Source organism: Ilyonectria robusta (genome assembly GCF_021365365.1).
Source record: "Ilyonectria robusta strain PMI_751 chromosome Unknown BGZ61scaffold_30, whole genome shotgun sequence".
Taxonomy (NCBI): domain Eukaryota; kingdom Fungi; phylum Ascomycota; class Sordariomycetes; order Hypocreales; family Nectriaceae; genus Ilyonectria; species Ilyonectria robusta.
In genome coordinates, this window is record NW_025764464.1 from 88,619 (window position 1) to 110,753 (window position 22,135).

Genomic DNA, 22,135 nt, shown 5'->3' on the forward strand with positions numbered 1-22,135 from the left:
GCTCTTTATCATGTATCATAACAAAACTCTGGAGATTGTAAGTAAACCAGTGCGACAGTCGGGGTAATAAGATGCCAGAGCCTCTGGCTTGATAAAATATTGTTGCGGCCGATCATCTATTAAAGCAGGGAGGAGGTACAGTAAGGGAATTAGTTTATTAATCCTGCTTCTTCTGTATTAAAACATCGGATATTCTTTTCCACCGCAAGCCTGTCCTAAAGTAATGCATTCTTTATTAGCTGGTTTAAGAACCTGGTAGTTTGGGAACTCTGATCCTGTCCAATGCGGAATTATTATTGTCCTATTCGACGACTATCACTACTGCTTATCTCGTTTCTGGTTTTCACGGCGTTTTAAAATCAACCGCCAAAATTTCACTTTCTTCGCGTCCCTGTAGCGCTCTTCATCCACCCGACTTAGAGCAGGAGAGAAAATGGGCATGAGTGCGAAACCAGCGCCAGGTATAGTCTTCTCAAGATCACGAATAGCGCCACGAGTACCGACAGTCTCGATAGGCCCTAGCCTATCATTGATGAGTGGTTTGTCGGCAGTCGTCAGCTCGTCTCCTTCCATAATGACCTCCTCCTTTTAATGAGGCTAAAACCTGGATTCGCAGCTTGAAGACCCAATGGTAGTGCGTACCGGGGCGTAAGGCTCGAGTTTCAGGCCCATACTTTGTCGCGTCGGGGCCGCTGTGCTAGCGTACAGTTCTGCACCATACTAAGTCCTTCTTGCAGTACTGCTACATATAATCACCATTACACACTGACGGCCATTGCCTCTAGTTCGGCACACTGTTTTGACCTTGTTGGGCTTCATAGTACATCGAAACTTTTGATCCGCCTTGGAATTCGACTTGGTGACTGTAGGTTGGTCCTTAGCAGTTGATCGGGAACGTCCGCTTCCACATCTTTCAAGGTCTCATTCTAACGATGTTGGGGTATTCGACGCGGCAGCCGAAGACGACGTTTCGTCTGTGACATGCGAGGTCTCTTGCTTCGGTTCGTTGAGCCGCCTTCCTGGCCACGTTTCGAGCTAGCATTGGCGAAGGCTACCCGGTGATCACGAAGATCGCCCAGTTGCCATAGACGCCCCGGAATGGTTGAAATTCTGAACTCGCTTGCGATGGTTATCCAGCCTAATTCTAGACACGTTCGATCTGGAGGGGCGCATCTCCATGTTCACTAATAATAAAATATCAATGCGGAGTGAGACTTTGAGCGGGCCATGATCCCCCAAGCTAGCATCGCCTAATACCTGTTCATCCGATGATTTGGCCACTTCTTCACCGGGCTGAGACTTTAAGAACAGCTCATATTCGTGAAGAGTCCTTCCAAGTAGCCAGGAACGGTTGGCCATCATAGTTGGGCAGTCTGGTGTCGGTGGCATCAACTGTTTGTCGCCGATTGCCGACGTGAGCGACGTAAGCGCACATGCAACCCATCCAAAAGAAAACGCCACAAATGTCACGTAAATCCGAGGGAGGCGTTTATATGGCTGGACGTAGACTCCAAATAGCTGAGCGATGGCTTGCTGAACCGTGTTGTCGCCAATCAGCAGAAGGAGGAAAAGAATATCACCGGGATTCCGCCATGGACGTAACAGCTGATCCGCGGCGGACATTGTGAGGGAGCTCTGAGGGAGACCTAGGTGTGAGAGAAACAGTTCTCATTCTGGAGGCCTCGATGGATGAAAGTAGGCCGCTTCTCCGCTACCATTTTTGTGGTCGTGATGTCTAACCCCGAGTCTTGAGCACCTCAGCTACTGATGCCAACACAACTCACTTATAAGAAAACGGCCCCCAAATTAGATGCACAATAAGCGCCCAGGAAGTGAGGGGTTTTATTCCTAGCTGGTTCGCCATTCTTTCGCTCGACTTACTGGTCCACAACGATTCTATTGTCGACCTCGCTCGATGACAGACCTGACTAAACAACAGTTTTGCTCAGTCTCTACCTCTATCTCGGAGTTGGGACTTCATTTATACTGCTCGAAGCACACCAGTTGGCTGATAGCGCGACCTCACTCGCCTGAACCCGCTGACCATGGATTCGAACGGCGAATTACAACAGTGTAAAGGTTTCACGCGCACTAATCTAACTTCTGTCTGCCCCTTCAAGGTGAGCAAGTTGCCGGCACAGGGGCGAAAAAATACAAGGGTATCTACAGTTCAAGCATTTCCTTCCTAATACTTATAGGAGGAGCGAATTTCAAGCTCTCTAGCCGGAAAAAGTTAAAACTGTATCAACATTTGCAGTGACGACAACCCCATCACACCTTTCCTTCTTCCTCTAACCACCTCTAGGCATCATGATCGTTTCTGGAACTACTTCCTTCGTCTTTCTCGCCGGATATGGCGTCGCCGGTGATCCAGTTCACCACCATCGAGAGGCTCTTCGATGAGATCAACTGCGCTACTGGAGATGTTCTTACCGTCAATGGTAAGTCAAGTGTGTATCCTCCGTATTCTTGTTCATTTAAATGTGACGGTGATAGGACTCCGCAGAGACCTGGAGACCTTAAGACCTTAAGACCTTAAGACCTTAAGACCTTAGACCTTAGGTTGACCTCAGATGTGCTTCCGGCGTGCGTAACATGCCCGGGTGTACTGATCGCTAGTTGTGCACATAGGTACGCTTAGCCCCCTGTAATCTGCCCCTACAGCCTCTATAACGAGCCGTCTGTAGCACTCTGTAATGCGCCCTCTATAGCCTCTATAATCAGCCCCCTGTATTCTGTAAAAACTAACTCTTTAAAATAAGATCTAAAAATTAAAAACAAAAGTAGAAATAGTATTATACAGTATCTCTCTTTATAATATAGTCTCTTTTTTTATAGATAAATCTCTGCGGATCAGTGTGTCCTCATCTGGGATTGAGGGGAAAGTTTCCAGGCCGCCCGGTCCGGTTAGGCTCTGACAATGCGTCACCACTGTAGCCAAGCCAGAGGCAAGCCTGCAGGCAAGCTTTCTCGAGTCTAGCGTCTGCACTGGAGGCAGTCTCAAAAGTGGGAAAGGCGGGGGAGGTCTCTCAAGTGACGTTGCAAATGCAGCTCTTGAGATGGTCCTTGTTTGGCAAATCTCTTCCCTTTTCCATCTCCTGCAGCTGAATAGACATCTACCAACCACGGCCGCCCTGGTAGATTCCCAATGCCTGACTAAGTCCTGGGCGTGGTGACTTCAGCATCTCCATCATCAAGCGGCAGCTTTGTCAGGCCGCCGTAAGTGCAATGGAGTTCCAGGCTAGCCGAATTCTCGCATCGTCTCCGCGCTGTGATTCGAGCATTCGTCCCCGGTGCGACGCTGCATCGGTCTCCGCCCGTCGGTCTTGGCGTTTTCCGATGCCCCCGAGCTAAAGAACGAGGCGATTGGTAAGGTTGGTAAGGCTTGGGAATCCCCCGCCAACCCAGCTGGCTCAGTGACGTCGCAGGGTTGGGATGGCGGCCGTGTTAGAGTCGTGGTGTATATATAGCTAAAACGGGCCGTGGCTTGGTAAGGCGGGAATATATTTCATCATACCTCCATCATACTCCATCATATCGACTCTTATCTGAATCTCATTCCCCGGACTCAATCTCACATCTCACATCACCTCAACACAAAAAACATGTCTAAACTCATCACCGTATTTGGCGCCACCGGCAACCAGGGCGGCTCCGTCGTCCGGGCCATCCTCAACGACCCCGCCTTGTCCCGCGAGTTCAAGATCCGCGGCATCACTCGCGATGTCTCCAAGCCCGCTGCCCAGGCCCTGGCCGCCAAGGGCGTTGAGGTTGTAGCTGTGAGTCCAACCCTGTGCCAGACCTTGCAATCTGCAGGCTCTAACTATTTCCCGCCAGGCCGATATGGGATCCATTGAGCTGGCCGCCCCCGCCGTCGCCGGCGCTCACACCGTCTTCATGGTCACCAACTACTGGGAGAACCCTTCCGGAGACGGCGAGATAGCCCAGGGCAAGGCTGTTACTGACGCTTGCAAGGCTGCCGGCGTCAAGCACCTTATCTTCTCCTCCCTCATTAACGTGAGCGAGGTCAGCGGCGGGCGTCTGACGCACATCCACCACTTCGATGGAAAGGCCAAGATTGAGCAGTACATCCGCGGCAGTGGAGTTCCCGCCACCTTTGTGCTGCCCGGCCTCTTCATGTCCAACCTGTTTACCATGATCCGCAACAACGGAGAGGGAGCTTACAGCCTCAACCTGCCCGTGACCCCCGACAAGGGCCAAGTGCCTCTCTTTAACGCTGGTGGCGATCTCGGTAGGTCCCAAACATCGCTCCGATATGCCCTGCAAACTAACATCCTCATTAGGCAAATTCGTCAACGCTGCCCTCCGACACTACCCTAGCTCTATTGGCAAGCGCATTTACGCTGCCACCGAGTACTACACGCCCTCGCGCATCATGTCCGAATTCTCCGAGGTCATGGGGAAGCCCGCCACCTTCAACCAGATTTCCGAGGAGGCCTTCAAGACTGGCAGGCCCCCGGCGCTCGCGCAGGAAATGCTTGAGAACATGCTGCTTCTCGACGACCCCGGTTACTACGGCGGCGCTGATTTGAAGGAGAGCTTGGATCTCTTGACCGAGAAGCCCACTACCTGGAAGGAGTTTGTTGAGACCTACAAGGAAAAGTGGTTGTAAATGTGCAAGACACACAGCCTAGATGGCACGGAGTAAAAGATATCGACTTAATGTAAATAACGAAGAATGAATTTCCTTCGATTCAATTCCAATGCTTAAAGAATCCACGAAGCTATAAAATTCGTTCAAAGCTACATGCTAGGTGCATCGGTACCTTCAAAACTCCACACACGGTAAACAGTGAGTGGGATACCGAGATGAAAGGCGTTGTGGCTCCTTACACCAAAGTCAATGTCTCTTCCTCGAGTGATGCCGTCCACATCTCTCCAAATTCCGTTGGCTTCACGTTTCCTTCCTCCACAGACAGACACAGGATAACGTTGTCCTGGCCGGCAATGGAGTCAACATCATACTCCAACGCGACGATAAAAAATCCCACTCTGCGGAACGTGTTTGGCCTCCCCTCTACCGCGACCACCATTAGCCCTCGAGACTCAGCCGCTATGTTTTGACGACCATCCCATTTGCCCCTGCTCAATTCCAAGAATTTGTAGTCTCCATCGCAGAGAATCGTGGGCTGGCCGTCTTCGTATGAAATCTTGAAATCCGGGTTCGTCAGACACCCGTCGATGTAAAGGAGGTTTGAAAACGGCTGTGCAGTTGACGTTGGGCTAAGCCATCTGAACTGCCCAAGAATTTCTGAAGTGTCAAGGGTCGACACACGGGCTTTGATTGAAACTTCGCCCTCGACGACCAAGTGTGTTGAGGCTGGATAATGGCCGGTGATTTCGTTTTTTGTGATTTTGATATCCTCTACCGAAGCCGTCACGTTCTCGGCAACGGAAAAGGATAATGGACCATCTACCTTCGCCCACGACCAGGAAGGGCAGGTCCTGGCGGGAGTGAAGACCATCAAGTCGGGGTCTTTGTTGGTGGCATTCTGATACCACGACAAGCCGGCTATTGGGTTGCCTTTCCAAATACCGCCAAAGTACTCGTCGCCAGTCTCCTCCTCTAACTCGTGGACAATACCTTGTAGTGCGTTCAACTTGTCAGCTGGATCGCCAAGCTGTCGCTTTGAAAAGTCTTGCACCAAGTCTCTCCAGATACTACTAAACCTCTCTGTGTTGACACTATCCAGTGGCGGGGAGAAGTGATGGCGTTTGAAGGTCTGATACTGGTACGGCGCTTGACCTCCATCGGCCTTGTTGCCCTCTCCGCACTGCCACAGGGTCTGGCCAGAGCCGTAGATGAGCATTCGGCGCGAGAGCCAAGACTCTTGCAGCGTCCAACCTCTCTTGCTAATGGGTTCGGCGTCAATACTCGGAGCGTCTATAAGATCGCGCTTGTCTCGAGCTGCCGCTTTTCCAGCGAGCCATACTGTTGAAAGGTCGTCCTCCCAAGCGTCTTCGTCGGCAAACCAGGGCGTCGTCTCGAACAGCATTTTGACTTGGTCGCGGTAGTCTAGGCTCTCGCGGTACTCTGGATTCTTCCGGTGACCATCGATCCAAGCCAAGAGACCCTTGACATCCTTGGGCACAATCATGCCCATGTTGAAACAGGTACCCGGTAAACCCTGAATATCGGGCCGAGGTTCAGTGAAGCTCTCGCTGGCGCCGGTAGACTTGGCTGCTACGACGGTCACCCAGGCGTTTTTGTAGACTTGGGCCATGGCCGCAATCTCGCGCGCCTTGTCCTCGGAGGAGTCTTGGACAATGCAGAGAGCGTCGACCCAGAGATACTTGATGCCTAGCTGCTGAGCGCAAACGGCAGCCTCTCCCACAACGTGAGGAAGGTCTTCGAAGATGATGCCATTCTTGTGTGCAGCTAGGTTACTCTGAATGGTGGTGTACTGCTTCGTTGGGTCACCCCAGACGTAACTGAGAGCCACGTAGCGACCCCCCTCGCCACCAGTCTCATGCAACCGAATAGCAATGTCATCAGCGCCGACGCCCGAGATCTCTAAGACCCGGGTGGGAAGCGGTGTCGGCCCCTTTGCGCGACAATCAGCGTGGTCACGCTCACACGTCTCGATCCAGCCGCGCGCCGTCGCCATTGCCGCGGGACCTGCGACCACGGGGTTCGGGGGCCGAAAGGCAACGCAATCTGCGGCAGCCTGGCCATCGACGGTGAAGGCATTCATGTGAACCTGGCGAGTCCTCATCTGGGGAAACCCCCAGCTCATTTCAAACTCGAAATAGTGGATTTGGGAGTGAGCAAGGCCGGACTCTTGGCCGAAGCTCCAGCGGATGATGAAATTCGCGTCGGTCACGAAGTATTCCGGTCCGCCTAATTCGTCAATGAGCTGCAGGATGATGTAGATGCAGAGCATGCATCGTTCATTTTCCTGGCTCCACACGAGGAGGTCGCGAGTTGTGCCCAGGATAGCGAAGCGATGCAGAAACAGATCGAGGATTATTTTGGGATCGCGCAAGCAGCTGCAGAGTTTGCATTGGGAGGCATCCCAGCAGACATATCCTTGGGGTCCGGGAGGCCGAATCGAGAGGTCAAGATGGATTTCTGTGCTGCCCGTCTCTTGAGGATCGTCTGCGACTGAAGGCGGGGCAGGTTCTGGTGGTTGCGACATTGAGTGACGAGCTTCAGCGATGCGGCTTTTTCTGGACGAGAGCCAGGCCGAGCTCCGTTTTACAAGACGCTTCATGTCGTTGAAGTTGAGGAGATGGATGATGCGATGGGAGAAATGTCGCGCATGTTCATCCGGCGATGCCGTCTGTGAGAGCGCTCAGCCGCACACTAATACGAGCGCGCGGGGTGGCACAGCTGCAAGGCAGATTTCGGTGTATCAGTTGGGCAAACCAGAGTATATATCAGAGCCGTAAAATTCTGGCAGTGCTCAGCAATTATCGCGCGCTCTTCACCATCGTCGCTCTTGTCAAGAGGGAAGTCTACGGCGGCTGTATTGTCGCCTTCTGATCAGCTGCGTAACGGCCGAGGGATGGGTACCCGGCCCAGAGATGTATTCCTCTAGTCCACACTGATCTGGATGCTGCATCCCTCCGCGAACGCGAAGTAACTAGTATTTGAACTTATATACCGGGCGGCCGAGGTGGTCCTTGACTCGGGAATCCCTTGCTCTGCCCGTCGATGTGGCTTTCGTGCCCTTCGCTGCGAAAAGCTTTCAAAGGACTAAAAACAAGGATGCATCTTTTTTTAGTATCAAATCAGCCCAACGTCCATGGTTCAAGTATAAATTTTACGGAATATGCTCTACCAGATCTGGCAGTGCTCAAGCGCTTTCACTGTATAACAATCCAATGTTCCAATATCCGACAATTGCTTCCCCCGCACCTGAGTCGGGACGGTTCCTACTCATGACTTATATCCAAACGTTCCATTGAGACGTCTTTTCCGAGTCCCCTCACACTCCCGCCACGGCATCCACCACTTGACGAGCGCCCATGAGCTGAATCCAATCCGGCACAAACCAGAGGCTGAGACTGAGGGCTAGGGGCCCCCAATTCTTGATGGTATCGATGGTGGTCGAGGAGTCTTCCGCCAGCGATCCGAGCAGGTTGGCGCCGCAGAATACCACCAGACCCAGCAGCAGCCGGCGCTAGTCCTGCCGCTGGTACAGCTCCATGGTAATGAAGATGGCGAAGGTCACCGCCCACGCGATGTAGGCGCCGGTCTTGTATGCCTTTGTCTCGCCTTCAGCCGGTTGGAGCACCGGGACGCACGCGCCGGCCGCGACGGTTGTGCCGCCCACGATGTGTAGTAGCCAATCTGGGATGCGGTGGGCTAGGGCAACGGGCACGCCCAGTCCCCACATGATACATAAGCCAGACATGAGCTTTGCTGGGAGTGGCGGTAAACGGTGGCCGTTACCTTTGCTGTGGCCAGCTAGAGGGCGTTCTGCCACAGGAACAAGGCGACTACTACCCTAACCGTGACCATGAGCTGAACGTGTAGGAGGTCTTCGGCCGTCATGATGGTGCCATCCGTCTTCATCGAGGATGGCTTTCACGACATCGTCAACAGAACCACCGCGGCTCCGAACATGGCCATCGACATCGGTAAGGTTCGGATTGGGGAAGTACCCAAGGTCGAGATATTTGCGGTCGTATTCCAACTGTTCCTCCCGGCCCCGTCGCTCGGATTTCAGGCCGGTACACCTCTTGGTGCGCAGTCCCTCCTTCGGGGCTTGCACCAGGATGGCATTGACAGCGTTCCCTAGCTTGGACAGGGTACCCTCGGTCAGAACACGCTCGATGCCGCAGTAGAGGCGCTTCTTGGAGAGTTCGCGCTCTGTTAAGCTCTTCTCCACTGTCATGCCTGACACGAGCACGCGCGTCTCGCGCTCGATGATGCCTTTGATCGTGTTCTCGAGCAATTGTGAGCTGGACTTCTTGTTGGCGAGGACGCGGGCGTGGGCGCGGGCGCGGTGTAGCGTGGCGTACTTCATGAGTAATAAGCGGACTTTGCGGTCCTCCTCGTTGTCACCGGGGATATCGTTGGGACGAGCGTCAGCGCCACTGCGGTGGTGGACATCGGGACCGACGGTAAGGACGACAGGCAGGTAAAGCTGGAGCTTCTTCTTGGTCATGGCCTGGAGGTTCATCGAGAAGTCGCAGGGCTGCGTGATGCAGTAAATGGATCGTTGAATGGGCTTGAGTTGAAAGAGCTTGACGTTGATGCCGTTGATGTCCCTGCTAGTCGCAAGGAAGTCGTCGGGCGCCACCTTGTGGTCGAACATGGCTACGGTGCTTGTTTAATCGGCGTGCTGGAAGCTGGAGCGAGAGAAGAAGATTAGAAAGTCGAGCAAAGCGAAGTGGTGGTTGCAGCGGAAGCAGAGCCGCGTCCTCGTGTTGTCCTCGTGTTGTCCTGGAGAGCTCGCTCGGTTCTGAAGTTGGCTGTGATCGGAAACAACGCCAGGCCGTCGGGCAGGCTGAGATGCCCTCCACAGAGATGTCTCCCCTCTGCAGTGCCACACGTGCGTGATAGCACCGCCCGTGGTGGCGTTGGCGGCCTCTAAGCAGTTGCTGCTGAACCCCGCGATGGGCTGGCGGCCTGAGGCTGTCACCACAGGGCATATTCTGAAGTCCTTCGAGCAATAGCAGCAGTCCACACCTAAACCTCTCCCAGCCTGACACACCGCTGCCTCAGAAGCCTGAACATCGAAGAACGACTACCGACGCTGGTCAACAAACCTTTCCGAGCCCGATATATAGCCTCCTCGATTCCTCGACATACCGACATCAGCCAACAATGCATCAGCCAACAATAGATCCCCTCTCGACCACATGCGTGTGCAGCCTGCGAGACCCCGAGCTGAACCGTCGAGTCAATGTCGCCAAAGACAAAGATAAACACGAGGACCCGGCCTTGGCGGGCTTCCTTCCAGAAGGAGCGAGAGTCGGCGATAACCACGAGTGCAGACCCGAGACAGCGGGGTGGACCTTGACGGCGGTCGCAAGATCACTGATACCGGCGCATTCTGGCTGCGGCACAGACTTGAATGGGGTGGGAATGGACACCGACATCTGCCAGATTGGATCCTGGCGATGTGTTGAGGGCGGCCTCGTCGTCGTCGGCGCGGCCGGCTCCGCCATGATGAACTGCTGGGCCCAGACCCGGACCACGGACGTGTGGACGCTTGGTTCTGCCATAGATGCCTCCACGCTCGACCCAGGGAGTGTGCAAGCGGGAGACGTACACAGTCACAGGGCGACGGAGATTGTCCTCCTCCAAACCCTCATCCCCAAGGCCGTGTCCGACTCCCCTGCGGTGCTTGTCACCAGCATCGCAGTGACGACGTGGGCAATGACAACGTACCACTACCTCCACCGACGCGAGAAATTCCAGGACCCGCTCATCTTCGCCATCGCTGGAGGAGGCGCTCTTGTTGGCAGGCTGGCCGGCCTCGATGGAACGGGCGTGCTTCTCCGAATCATACCATGTTGCGTCCTGGTCTCGTTGCTGTTGAGTGCGGCCTGGTCGCGACGGCTAGCGGGGAAGCCTCATCGCCAGGTCGATGATGGGGTTATGAGCTTGAAGGTGGGGGTTTTGGATGCTATGTAGCTGAGGAGGAGGTTCGGCTTGCGGTTCGACGGTGAGCTCAGGGTAGAAAGGCGGCCTCGCAGAATGGCAGTCGCCACTCAGTTTCCCCAGCAGACACCAAATGACTATATATTGTAAGGGCAGTAGTAGTAGGTTGGAATAAAATTGATGATATCAGTCTGGAACCACTTGTCATGTCGCGGTCGCGTATCGCATCACCCTCCGACACACGCTCCTTCAGAAGATCTTTTAATAATGTTCTGAGTGGAAATTGCAGCTTGAATAGGGAATTAAATTCTGCATCTTAAGCTTTTGTCTGATGTCATGCCCCATATCACAACAGGCGGTCAGGGCTGGCAGTACCTGTAGACACAGCACGGCCGTCGCCCTGGTAGCTGCGGATTGCACCTGTGATTAGGCCCGCGACAGTGAGTCCTCTCCAGTTTGCTCCGACACCAAGCCGCAAGTCATGGCCCTGAGTGGCGCCTTGGTCCCACGAGGTATTACAGGTGATTCCAGTTCATTTGAGACGCAACAAGAGTGTGTCATTTGAAGTGTGAAATCGCCGGGGAAGACGCTGCTAGGGAAGATGCCGCTGGGGAAGTGACTTCCATGGACAGCACAAATGCAAGAGCCAGGGCCAGAGAGGCGGTGATGAGAGTTTTTAAGCTCATTTCTTCCTAGAAAATTGCAAGATAGAGTGATCCAATACTCGAGCAGAATAGTGTACTTCATTCAAAGTCGAATTGAACCTTGGCATGGAGATATTGCAGTCGCTTTCATACAGTATCACACTTGAGAAAGGACTCGGAATGGCACATATCCTGACCAGAAAGCGCCGCCACATTTCATCTGCACTCCTTATACAGGCCACCATAAACACGTAGTCATGATACAGACGTTGAAAAGGTCTAGTGAAATGCATCAAGAATTCTTCGACTAGTACGATCCATCGTGAAGCCATGATGCTCTCAAGTCGCACGCACGTGGTGAAATACCAGCGGCCTCTGGGAATAGTCTGTGCCACCAGGGAAATCCCAGTCAGAAAACATGGCATTAGTCACTCCACTTCAGATTGTGCCCTATTTTCTTCTATGCTCGTCTGCCGAGCTTATTGTTGCTAACACTACCAATGTAAGTATTTGTTGCCTACGTAATACCAACGTTGCCCACTATCGCTAGTTACAAAATCGATACGCTTGTCCTAATCATGTGGGACAACCGATATGAGTCGCAGACATATTCATCTAATATACGCTCAGTCGAATCTACCCTTCTAGTCCCTTGACATCATTCATCAACCAGACCAGCACTCATCTCGCAATCAAGTGTTATCAACCGCTTTCCACGGCCTGTTCGATTTGAATGCTATGGGTCGCGTGGGAAATCAGCATAATTATACTTCAGGATCGCCCAGGCAATATCTTCAGCGTCGCCTGTTAAAATGACCTGCAATTTGCGCCTATTTATATGTCAGTATAAATCCCACTTTTTTACAGACTCACGACGCCTCAACATACCAGTAGTCCAGCATTGTTGCTGGATTCTCATACATGGCACGCCAAAAGACCAGACGAGGAGTGAAACACCAATTGAGCATGGCTGGATCAAAATCAGGTCCCATAAAACCCAGATCATCTCTCGCTGGAAGGATTGTATCGAGTTGTCGGTCGACGAGGTCGATGAGAGCCGCTGCAATGCGTCCTTCTTGGTTGTTCATGTTCTTCTCAAAGCAGCTGAACTCTTCCAGAGATTTCGAAAATACGCTGGTAATTCCCTTGTCGGTGTAGAGCATATACTCTCCCTCCGTTAGATGTGTATTGTCAATTGACATGAGACCGAGGGCAGTGGCGTAGCCCTCGGAGAAACTTGTTCCCTTCTTCACATCCGTGTTGAAGCAGAAGCTGTGGTTACCACCTCCATCGAAAAATTCCTTGCTTCGAGCTAGATAGTGCGCAAAATGGCCATATTCGTGTGCCATAACGGCGGGGTTCTGAGCCTCGATTGCCGGAAGATTGATGAAAGGCCCCTTGCTACTGACGGAGAAAAAGGTGCCCGATTCGGCTGACGGATACCACACATTGACTCTTTCCATCTCACCCTCTGATGTGGCCACCTTGGTGCTGAAGAATTCGGTAATCGTGTGGAAGGTGTCGGCTACCCAGAGTCCTTTGGTATACTCGCTGAACCCATGGCTGTTGGTGGCAGATATTGTCTCTCCAGCCACGACCATCCATGGGTTCAATGACAGGTCCAACTGCACTCGAGTCACCAGAAAGTCGTCCGAATTACTGTTTCGAGTTCCAACGAGGTAATGATCACCCTTGAGCTCGGTGTACAAGGTATGCGCAACGATCCTCTGGCCGGGAGAAACGCTGAACTGGAAGAGAGCTTCTCCATTCTCGTTCAATGTCTCTATTGATTGCCAGGTACCAATCTTGTCATCGCCTCTATAGAGATCGGCATGTGCGGTGACCCTCAAAAAACGTACTGGTTGCTCTTTGCCGTTGCGGTCCATGTAGGTCACTCTTGCGCTCACGAAAGCGGGCATGATTGATTGGTCATCCCTAGGTTTACGCTTCTTGTCGTCGAGAGACGAGGACGCTGACGAGCTAGGTCGAACGTTTCGGGCTTCGTGCTTCTTGTCGGGAGGAGCCGACGGTCCTGGTGAGTCTGCATAAACAGTGACTGTGCTGTATACAGTCACTGGGTCGCACTTGCATCCCGACGGTGCTGGGTCAGTGGCTGATGGCTCGTAAGTCGGGACGAGTGTAATTGATGTCGCAGGCTGGTCCATAGGGATAGTAGTCGATGATGCTGCGGGGAGAATGCCGTCTTTAGGGATAAGTTTATCAACTGGTTGATATGCCACGTAGCTTTCCTCAGGAACGTATGGTGCAGTCTCGTCCTGTCCATTAGGATCAAAGGCGCTTAGCTTCTGGATCAGCGCAGAGTTGAGATCCTTTGCATATTTTCCAGTGTTCCAAGCCAGCCATTGCTGCATCGTGGCGTTGTAAACAATAATAATGCCGGTTCTTTGGGCTGTGTAGAGATTGGATTCACTATCAACAATGTCGACCAGGAGGAGCAGGTCCTGCGAAGGGGTGGCTGGTATGTTGAGGGAGACGGGTTGAATGAACTCCTTATGTGACATGGGAGGTTGAGTTGTCGTTGTGTAGACAAGGGCTGGGCCTGGATCTTGGGCCTGGGCATTCGTCTCATTCTGCGACAGGTATGGAGAAGTGTAGAGATTCAAGGTGGCAGTTTCGGCCTTGGCCTGGAGTCGAGTAATATTGATAGGCGCATCGATGTACAATCGTGTCTCGCCTCCAACATTGTCAGTGGCCAAGGTGACATCGCTGGTAACAATCCCAAGACTCCAGCCAATATCGGCCTGCGTGGCGAGAACTGGGGCACATAGGATCGCTGGAGCGATAAAGCTCCGGACGCGAACCATGTCGATGGGCTGTGGACGATCACCGTCCGGTAGCGTCGCGTCTTGAGAGGCCCCGCGATGCCTCTCCTTCGTGTACTGAAAGTGTGGAGAGAACGGAGAGACGGTGCGCTCCAGCTTCAAGGCGCCCCCTTCCAGAGATATATCTATAAGGGGCCACTTGCACCACTGGCTTTAGTATAAGCTTATTATTGAGTTGGCGCGTTAGCGGCAGCTTTCGATTGATCCAGCTGGACAAATTGAGGCGCCCTCAAGCCTCTTGACACCTTGATTTAGGTCATTGGCATTTTGGTAGGCACCTCCCTGGAAGCGCAGGGCGTTAGCGGTACGGCATAGCGCACTAGGGAGGGCTGAATTGGATGTTAGGGGGGTTCTAGTACCGACTGAGGTTGGAGCGACATGGTCTGGACGCCTCGAATGGGAAACACTTGACCGGTGCGCTGGAGCGACTGTGTAGAGCTGGATTATTAGCTGACGCCACTCGTCGGGCTGCGGTCTCAGCGCAATCACAGCAGCAACTGATGATTTGGACGGAGCAGGGCGGCTCAATGGTACAGGCGTATGGCTGATGCCAGTGCCTGCACACGCTTGAAGCAAGAAAGACGACATACTGGTCAATATCCCCATCACGGCTGGCTCATTCACCGACACACCGACACGTAGGATGGACCTCCCTCTGAGACTTTCAGCCGTTCTTCTAAATTGACCGCATCTTTCGGGCTTTGGGCGCTAAGGCACTGGTTACGGGTCTGTCAACGGTCTAGACCTCCAACTTGACAGTGATGTGGCTGAGCAAAGAGCGGAAGTCTCCAGCTCCGAGTGAATGGTGGCTGGTAGTGCCCATTAATTAGCACCTAGTTACCACTGGTATGTCACGGATGACCCATGGTAAGCAGCCATGCTTCCACTTGGGCCGGGGTCTATCTCGCAGTCCTATTCACCTTGTACTTCAGCATGCGCATGTATCATTCACAGGGGGGCAGCGGAATGTCGATCGAATGCTTATGATATTCTTGCAAGACTGAGGCCCTGGTCGAGTGGAAGTTTGTCGCTCTCCTATCTGTCTCACCACTACCCAGATGGCTGCATCTACTTCAACCCCCCCGACAGAATGATTTCCTGCCCAGTCATATACCCCGTCTTTGCCATCCTACATCAGATGTTAGCAAAAATGTGTACTTAATTAACCTGCACCATGTCACGAACATCACCACTGCGTTTGAAACCTCATCTGGCAAGCCCAGTCGATGCACTGGGATGCTCCCAACGATGGCAAGGCCCGGGTCGGTCGCTCTCAAAGCTTCCATGTCCGTGTTGCTCATCCAGCTGCTGTCTCCGAGGTCAGTGTCTGCCCGTTCGTGGTTTTGTGAATGTCATACTTTGATTTGGGTTCCGGTATCATCCCAGTCGCCCCAATCATGGCAGGCAAGACCTTGAACAGTATTAGAGCTGTTGATGCAGGCGTTGAATTGGTGGACAGGAGAGAGACTCACAACATTCACAGTGATGCCTTCGGGAGCCAGCAACGTAGAGAGGTTCAGTCCCATGGAACTATATGAGAATCAGTGCATATCTGTGGTGAATCGCAACGATAGCCATACCAAAGAGCGCCTTTTGTTGCGGCATAGTGGCATCCGTTGATACCACCACCTCGGCTCGCAATGCTCCCTATAAGGATAATGCGTCCCAAACCTTGCGATCTCATTCCGGCCAAGCATCCCTTTGTGACGACAAATTGGCTCCGAGCGTTGATTTCCATCATCTGATCCCAGTCGTCCTCTTCAATGTCTTGGACATCGCGAATACGTTTCCCAAGGCCGGCATTTGCCACGAGGATTGTTATCGTCTTGTGTTTTCGGGCCACGCGCTCGTCATTTAGTATATTTGGGACCAAATTTCGCGTCGCTTCCCGGTCGGAAAGGTCGGCGGCGACGCAGACGAAAAGTTGCGATGGGTACAAACGCCGGAGTTCTTTTGCAATTGCCTCTGCCTTCGCCTTAATTGCATGTCCAGCGCGATCAGCCACAATGCCGACGGCGAATGGATTGAAGGAGGGCGATTGTGTCTATACCTGACTTGAGGAGTAGTGCAGTACAACGTCACATCCCTCACCAGCTAAAGCCCTAGCACATGCTGATCCGATTCCTCCACTGGTCTCAGAGTAAGTAGGGAGCATTTCCAACGCACCAAACGAAGCAATACCTACCTGGCGCCAGTGACAAGCGCTAGCTTGCCCCGGATCTCATTGTTTGCGGTCTGGAGGTGAAGCGTCGTCATCGAGGGCAGTATAATAACGAGTCAAGATGCAAACCTAGGACTATGAACGAGATATCTTCTGTTGGTGACAGAACTGAAGTGTGCGATTGCTGAAGCGCATCATGATTACGGACAGTTGTGCGGGGAAGCTCGCTCCGAATGCCGACAGAGGAGACAGCCAATAGCTGAGTGCCAAGCTCTCCACCTTCTGGAGTCACCTTAGCGTGAGATACATCGAGGTGGAAGGGATTGTAAATGGCTCCTATAATCAATACCTTTCATCAGTGGAAAATATATTTGAGTGATTTTATCTGAAAGGAGTCTATTTTCCTGCATGCTACTACTTCGCCTCCCTTGCGGGTCGGGTGGCATCGCGTTAGCCTCCATGCCTCCCTTGTAAGGATCTATAACCGATATTCCTTGAAGGACTGATTCAATCTCCAAGATGGATATATTTACATGAACTTAAACAGCTACACGTATGACCATGTCTAAATACCTCAAAGTCTCTATTACTGCGTAGGGGACATCAAATCGTGTTCCACTAAGAGTTAACTACAGTATCACCACATTCAAATCCTCAAGAGCTGATTCAACCTTGCTGCCTTCAGCCGAACACACAATCCCATGACCTTCAAATAGCGCACATAACGTTCAGTCCCAACAATATATGGGTTCGGTAGGGTGCAACGGCTTCCACGGCATTGTCGGTTCGCCAGTACGTCGAGATGTTGCAACGTGTGGTCTTGGGTTTGGTGATTGCTAAGTAGGACATCGGCGCCGCGGTCTTTCACCAGCTTGGTAAACTTCTGGAATGATTCGATCTGTGTTGCCTTGTCCTCTGCGCTGCTCGGGACGCCGCCACCACCATAGAGCCCGGCTAGGTGTTTCTTGCCGTGTTCGTACACGGGAAACATGAGAGAGACGCACCCTGGCGTGTGACCCGGCGTCGCATAGATTTCCACGGATGTGTTGCCGACAGTCAAAGTGTCCCGGTCGGCCAACACTTTCTCTTGAACAGGTGCGCCGTCGATGTCTGCTAGTGCCTCCCAAGCGAGTTTCGAAGCATATACGGTAATGTTATATGTTTGCTGTAGCCACAGAGCGCCACCGTAGTGATCAAAGTGCTCGTGAGTGATAATGAGGGCCTTCACGTCGGTTCCCTCGTAGCCAAAGGCCTGTAGGCCAGGGATGATGACCTGCTCTGCCTCGTCTGGATTGTCCATAGAGTCGATAAGAATCAGGCCGTCGCCGGTATCGATGGCCCACGCCGAAACACCTGACGCGCCAACAAAAAAAAGCGAATCGAATGGCCTCGCGGGAGTGACAAATCCTGCTGTCTGTGCAGCGCTGCCAATCTCGGGGTACTTTTGCTGAGAATTGATGCATCGGTGCTGGTATTCCTGCCACAGATCGGGCCAGGCGAGTTCCTGGGCTTCGGCTTGCCAACGGGAGACGTTTGAAACTTGGGCGTTGGGAAACTCAGTGACGTCAAACCATGTAGAGAAGTCGGTGGTATCTGTGTCTGCGCCGTGGACTTGAGTTGTGCAGAATGCAGATGACAGCACCCACAAGAAAAGTTGGGACGTTCGTGAGGGCATCGTGGGTTTCGAGCGTGGCTCTATCAAATATTTCTAAAGTCGTTCCCTCTGGATACAGTGACGGAGAATCTTGATTGATCATAAACAGTCTCTATATATTAGAACTCCTAATTGCCTTCAATTCCGTCTGCTTTCCATCATCGATGCTGCTCCGTCTTAATCCCATTTCCGTCATGTCCATACTTGTGGATTTGATCCTGGCACTTTAGACGGATTAAGCCACTATAAGGCGGGGTAGTGAGGGGAACGAGGTGTATCGGCTTCTAGCCAAGGGAAAACAAGCCAAGACAGGGGCATAGACAGGGAATAAGAAACAACTGCTCATACGGTCTCGGCGATGAGGGGCACGAGATGTCCTGTGGGGTCTCCTAGTTGGGATTAATTGTATGGGCTATGAGCGGTTGCCGCGGCACGGAAAAACTCATCACGGCACGGAAAAGTGAGGTTGGAAGCGGAGACGGAGATGGAGACGGAGGCCTCGTAGGATCGTCGGATATATTTGTGGGTTTAATAGCTCATTAATATTGTGACGGATTAAAGGCATATGAATACCGTAGTCGACCCCCCGAAAACCTCGAGCTGTGAGAAAAGCACCAGCTGGGTGTCCAGCGTTGACGACACCATCGTGAACCTCTTCCTCCCATCGTTGAATTTTTGCCTTGACAATGATTTTCCGTTTCTTTTTTCCAAATCACAACACTCGGTTCAGTTATCGGGAGGGATTTTCGGTCCCGTACGCATGTGTTGTCAAAGACGTTGGTGTTAGAGTGGATGCAACTAATCTGCAAGGAATGATAGGCCCACGGTATTTTCTCTTTGTCACAACTTTAAATTGACCGCCACAGGGCTGTCGGTTAAGCACAGGGAAATGGAGATTAATTAAATCGTGATTGTGGAGGTTTCTCCCCAGAAAATCTGGATCCCAGATGGACCAAGATCCACAGGACCACACGGAGTGGTGAGAGTGTGACACATACAAACCCCGCCGCCTTGGCATCCATTCATGCTGAAATAGATCATCCCCGCATCTGCCCTTCAAGGATGTGACGGTTCAGGCATCTCAAACAGCTCATTTGCGGGGTTGAGGCAGATGCAACGGGACTTTTTTGACCACATTCAACCCAGATACGAAGTCTCAGGGTAGAGATATATAGTGATTACACTGCAAATTCACCACCCACAAAATCGTGGCAAGAAATGACGCTGGGAAATTGTCAAGTTTAGTAAACTCCATACGCCAACGGTCGTCACATCGTGCCGTCTGAGGGGAAGACGGGACGGACCTTATTCTGGCTTCCGTGTGTTCGGCAATTGCGAGTCGTCAAGAACCGCCAATGCTTGGCGTACTTGGATGACCACGCAATACCGTTGCATCCAGCGTAATACAGTGTGACCTTCCTGGTTCGGAAAACGACGACCAAGAGGATTTTCGGCGAGGAGGGCTTATTCCCACAGGGTAGATTTCCGTAAACGTTAAACAAGCTCTGTGTCCAACATACCCTGATGCCTCGAAGCGTGGGAGTTACCGGGTGCGCTGGGGAATTCAAATCTGGCTCCCTGCCAAGCTGCTTATCCCGAAATCCTCCGTGCTTCTCTTGGCAAAGGCCAACCCCGCAGTGTGATGTTCGATGCTGGAGTCATTTCGCCGAATAGATGCAGTCCCACGTCGTCAAGGGGACCAACTTCTGCCCATCTGACCTGTTCCCCATGGGGAGCGGTTGCGGGGTAAATAAGTTTATCTGGATAGTGTTTGCCGATCACTAGCTTTTATTCGCCAAGTTAAAATCATCCCTGTATTTGGGATGAGACGTTGGTCGTGCGGTAAAATGGGCTGCTTGGGCTGTGGGAAGAATTATAAAAGGAAGATGCGGTTCTCGAGTTTTGGTTCCGGCAGACATCTTCAGATCTACAGCTGTCAACACACCTTTTCGAAATTCACAGGAATTACCGTTAGCTTGTTCCACCTAGAATGGGATTTAGTACTCATGCATCCGGCACAAATGATCCGCCCGAAGTGCGGAACTGGCGTATCCACATGATCGCCTTGGTGGCGAGCATGTCCGCACTTGCAAGTGAGTGGTGACGCTCTGATTCATGTTAACTATCTGGGTACTAAATTCTCGACCTGTTAGTGGGCTATGATACAGCCGTTATTGGAGGCACTATGGCCTTGGAATCGTTCATCCGAGACTTTGGTCTTGACGCTGGCGACCAAGTGTCCAGAAATACGATACAGGGTAACATTGTTTCGACTTTTCAGGTACGAGCCACGTCAAAACCCTCCATCTCCCTCTACCATCCCCTTTGGATACTAACTCATGCCAGGCCGGTTGCTTCTTCGGCGCCCTTCTGACGTTTCCCATCGCCGAGAAGTGGGGTCGTAAAAAGACCGTCATTCTCGCAGCCTCTGTGTTTCTTATTGGCGGCACACTAATGACTGCTGCGAATGGCAACATGAACATGATTATCGGCGGCCGAGCTGTGGCTGGCCTTGGCATCGGCGCCTCGTCTCTCACAGTCCCCGTCTACATTGCAGAGACGGCTCCCCCATCTATCCGCGGACGCTTGGTAGGTATTTTCGAAATCGCTTCTCAGGGAGGCGGCATGCTGGGTTTCTGGATCAACTACGCGACGGACCGGACGATAAACGTGAATACGAAAACGCAGTGGATTATCCCTCTTGCGCTGCAGCTCGTCCCGGGAATTGGACTCTGCTTTGGTATGATGTGGTGTCCGGAGTCTCCTCGATGGCTAGCCAGAGGGGATAACTTTGAAGCCGCCGAAAAGGTTCTCGTTGATATTAGAGGACTATCATCTGACCACGAGTACATCCGGCGCGAAATGGGCGAAATCCGAGCCCAAGTCGAAGAGCGAAGCACCAACAGAATGGACAAGAAGCAGCAGTTCAAGAAGCTCTTCCAAAAGGGCGTCCGCAACCGCATGGGAATCGGCCTGGCCCTCATGTTCCTGCAGAGCTTCACGGGCGTCAACATCATCACGTACTACTCGCCCCGCATCTTCGAGAGCCTTGGCGTCTCGGGTACGTCCCTGCGGCTCTTCTCGACGGGCTTCTACGGGATCGCCAAGACGCTGGGCATGTTCCTCTTCACGTTCTGGGTGGTGGAAAAGGTCGGGCGCCGCAAGGGCTTGATTTGGGGCGCCGCTCTTGGCTGCATCCCCATGTGGTACATTGGCGGCTACGTGATGGCCGCCGATCCGGCTGCCGCCGCAGCAGCTGGGACGATCAACCGCGATGGATGGGGATATATCGCCATTGTGTGCGTGTACATCAACGCCGTCATCATCTGCGCGACCTGGCAGGGCATCACCTGGACGTACGCGTCGGAGATATTCCCCCTCGACATCCGCATGCTGTGCGTGGCGCTGACGACGGCCGACACCTGGCTGGGCTCCTTTATCATTGCGCGCTCGACGCCGTACATGATTTCAGACCTCGGCTACGGTGCATACTTCTTCTTTGCGACCATCCTGGTGTGCATGGGTATATGGTCGCTCTTCTTCGTGCCGGAAACGAAAGGTCAGTAAATGCCCCCCGGTCGGGCACCGCAAGCCAAGAGCTGCAGGCCAAGCCTTTATACCTTTGACTTGCCTATTCAGATGCGACTCTCCTTGGTTAATTTCTCGTTTTCTAACCGAGTTTTTAGGTGTTACTCTCGAGGAGATGGATGCTCTGTTCGCGAGACCCGTGTACAAGACGGTTTGGGCGCAAATACGACGCAGGGAGGTTCTCCCAGCTGCGCGATCCGACTCCCCCTTCGACGAAAAGGACGTCAAGGACGAAAAGGAGCCGTAGATTTTTTCTTTCTTTTTTGGGCGTAGTCTGTGTTGGAGGCTCCGATGCATTCAATGCCGGTTGCTCTGGGAGTGGGCGGCGCAGCGACATGATGATCCCTGTGTCTCTTGCGCGGCCGTGAGGCCCACTGCGGGTACTTGTACTCACACACAGTTGTCATAATAAAGCATCAACTACGCTCAATCTATTGCAGCCCCCCGTGCAACACGTGTCCCGGTTTTCGTTTCACTGATATTGGCCGTAGCAAGGCGTATTTGCAGTTTCCATTACTATTACCGCCTGTGTCATTGATTCCCTGCTACCAACAGGGCAGGTGATAGCACTCGAGCATCCCAGGCGCGGCCCCCAGTGCGTCTGGGGCAATCGACTGGTCACGTCGCGAATGCCAAGAATATATCATGGGACGGCGTAGCATCGTA

General features: G+C 52.7%; 9 protein-coding genes across 9 annotated transcripts; 3 read left to right on the forward strand and 6 right to left on the reverse strand.

Annotated features, from left to right (window-relative positions):
- Positions 1-1,062: 1,062 nt before the first annotated feature.
- On the reverse strand, positions 1,063-1,623 carry BGZ61DRAFT_484407 (uncharacterized protein; the record flags this gene model as incomplete). The annotated part of the gene is made up of 1 exon (XM_046249607.1): positions 1,063-1,623. One exon carries the CDS (start codon positions 1,621-1,623, stop codon positions 1,063-1,065), a length of 561 nt encoding a protein of 186 aa, XP_046097237.1.
- A 1,835-nt stretch (positions 1,624-3,458) lies between these two features.
- On the forward strand, positions 3,459-4,678 carry BGZ61DRAFT_462149 (uncharacterized protein). The gene is made up of 3 exons (XM_046247250.1): positions 3,459-3,779; positions 3,838-4,252; positions 4,305-4,678. The coding sequence occupies exons 1-3, from the start codon at positions 3,606-3,608 to the stop codon at positions 4,631-4,633; spliced, it is 918 nt and encodes a 305-aa protein (XP_046097238.1). The 5' UTR covers positions 3,459-3,605; the 3' UTR covers positions 4,634-4,678.
- Positions 4,679-4,680: 2 nt separating this feature from the next.
- BGZ61DRAFT_462150 (heterokaryon incompatibility protein-domain-containing protein) lies at positions 4,681-7,264 on the reverse strand. The gene has a single exon (XM_046247251.1). The coding sequence runs from the start codon at positions 7,233-7,235 to the stop codon at positions 4,851-4,853; it is 2,385 nt and encodes a 794-aa protein (XP_046097239.1). The 5' UTR covers positions 7,236-7,264; the 3' UTR covers positions 4,681-4,850.
- Positions 7,265-8,203: 939 nt separating this feature from the next.
- On the reverse strand, positions 8,204-9,545 carry BGZ61DRAFT_139613 (uncharacterized protein). Its single transcript, XM_046237270.1, has one exon. It carries the CDS (start codon positions 9,285-9,287, stop codon positions 8,475-8,477), a length of 813 nt encoding a protein of 270 aa, XP_046097240.1. The 5' UTR covers positions 9,288-9,545; the 3' UTR covers positions 8,204-8,474.
- Positions 9,546-9,799: 254 nt separating this feature from the next.
- On the forward strand, positions 9,800-10,612 carry BGZ61DRAFT_484411 (uncharacterized protein; the record flags this gene model as incomplete). The annotated part of the gene is made up of 1 exon (XM_046249608.1): positions 9,800-10,612. One exon carries the CDS (start codon positions 9,800-9,802, stop codon positions 10,610-10,612), a length of 813 nt encoding a protein of 270 aa, XP_046097241.1.
- Positions 10,613-11,959: 1,347 nt separating this feature from the next.
- Positions 11,960-14,048, reverse strand: BGZ61DRAFT_561320 (uncharacterized protein; the record flags this gene model as incomplete). The annotated part of the gene is made up of 3 exons (XM_046255808.1): positions 11,960-12,053; positions 12,100-13,169; positions 13,215-14,048. The coding sequence occupies 3 exons, from the start codon at positions 14,046-14,048 to the stop codon at positions 11,960-11,962; spliced, it is 1,998 nt and encodes a 665-aa protein (XP_046097242.1).
- Positions 14,049-15,038: 990 nt separating this feature from the next.
- Positions 15,039-16,429, reverse strand: BGZ61DRAFT_431171 (short chain dehydrogenase). Its single transcript, XM_046243841.1, has 7 exons — positions 16,252-16,429; positions 16,117-16,195; positions 15,647-16,041; positions 15,539-15,596; positions 15,425-15,477; positions 15,252-15,374; positions 15,039-15,195 (listed from the first exon to the last, which is right to left on the reverse strand). Exons 1-7 carry the CDS (start codon positions 16,320-16,322, stop codon positions 15,135-15,137), a joined length of 840 nt encoding a protein of 279 aa, XP_046097243.1. The 5' UTR covers positions 16,323-16,429; the 3' UTR covers positions 15,039-15,134.
- A 627-nt stretch (positions 16,430-17,056) lies between these two features.
- BGZ61DRAFT_310436 (beta-lactamase-like protein) lies at positions 17,057-17,815 on the reverse strand (the record flags this gene model as incomplete). The annotated part of the gene is made up of 1 exon (XM_046238801.1): positions 17,057-17,815. A coding segment is annotated over one exon (759 nt), but the record flags the coding sequence as incomplete, so codon positions are not given.
- Positions 17,816-19,871: 2,056 nt separating this feature from the next.
- Positions 19,872-21,716, forward strand: BGZ61DRAFT_498800 (general substrate transporter; the record flags this gene model as incomplete). Its single annotated transcript, XM_046251325.1, has 4 exons — positions 19,872-19,974; positions 20,035-20,162; positions 20,228-21,440; positions 21,568-21,716. 4 exons carry the CDS (start codon positions 19,872-19,874, stop codon positions 21,714-21,716), a joined length of 1,593 nt encoding a protein of 530 aa, XP_046097245.1.
- Positions 21,717-22,135: the final 419 nt, after the last annotated feature.

What these genes read in the sequence shown, in the direction of transcription:
- BGZ61DRAFT_462149 (XM_046247250.1), top strand. Translation starts at nt 3,606, where the DNA reads ATGTCTAAACTCATCACCGTATTTGGCGCCACCGGCAACCAGGGCGGC. An exon ending in AGGGCGTTGAGGTTGTAGCT is followed by an intron (nt 3,780 to 3,837) that starts GTGAGTCCAACC and finishes ATTTCCCGCCAG; the next exon opens with GCCGATATGGGATCCATTGA. An exon ending in TAACGCTGGTGGCGATCTCG is followed by an intron (nt 4,253 to 4,304) that starts GTAGGTCCCAAA and finishes CATCCTCATTAG; the next exon opens with GCAAATTCGTCAACGCTGCC.
- BGZ61DRAFT_462150 (XM_046247251.1), bottom strand. Translation starts at nt 7,235, where the DNA reads ATGAAGCGTCTTGTAAAACGGAGCTCGGCCTGGCTCTCGTCCAGAAAA.
- BGZ61DRAFT_139613 (XM_046237270.1), bottom strand. Translation starts at nt 9,287, where the DNA reads ATGTTCGACCACAAGGTGGCGCCCGACGACTTCCTTGCGACTAGCAGG.
- BGZ61DRAFT_431171 (XM_046243841.1), bottom strand. Translation starts at nt 16,322, where the DNA reads ATGACGACGCTTCACCTCCAGACCGCAAACAATGAGATCCGGGGCAAG. An exon ending in GCAACAAAAGGCGCTCTTTG is followed by an intron (nt 15,597 to 15,646) that starts GTATGGCTATCG and finishes ATTCTCATATAG; the next exon opens with TTCCATGGGACTGAACCTCT. An exon ending in GTTTCAAACGCAGTGGTGAT is followed by an intron (nt 15,196 to 15,251) that starts GTTCGTGACATG and finishes CATCTGATGTAG; the next exon opens with GATGGCAAAGACGGGGTATA.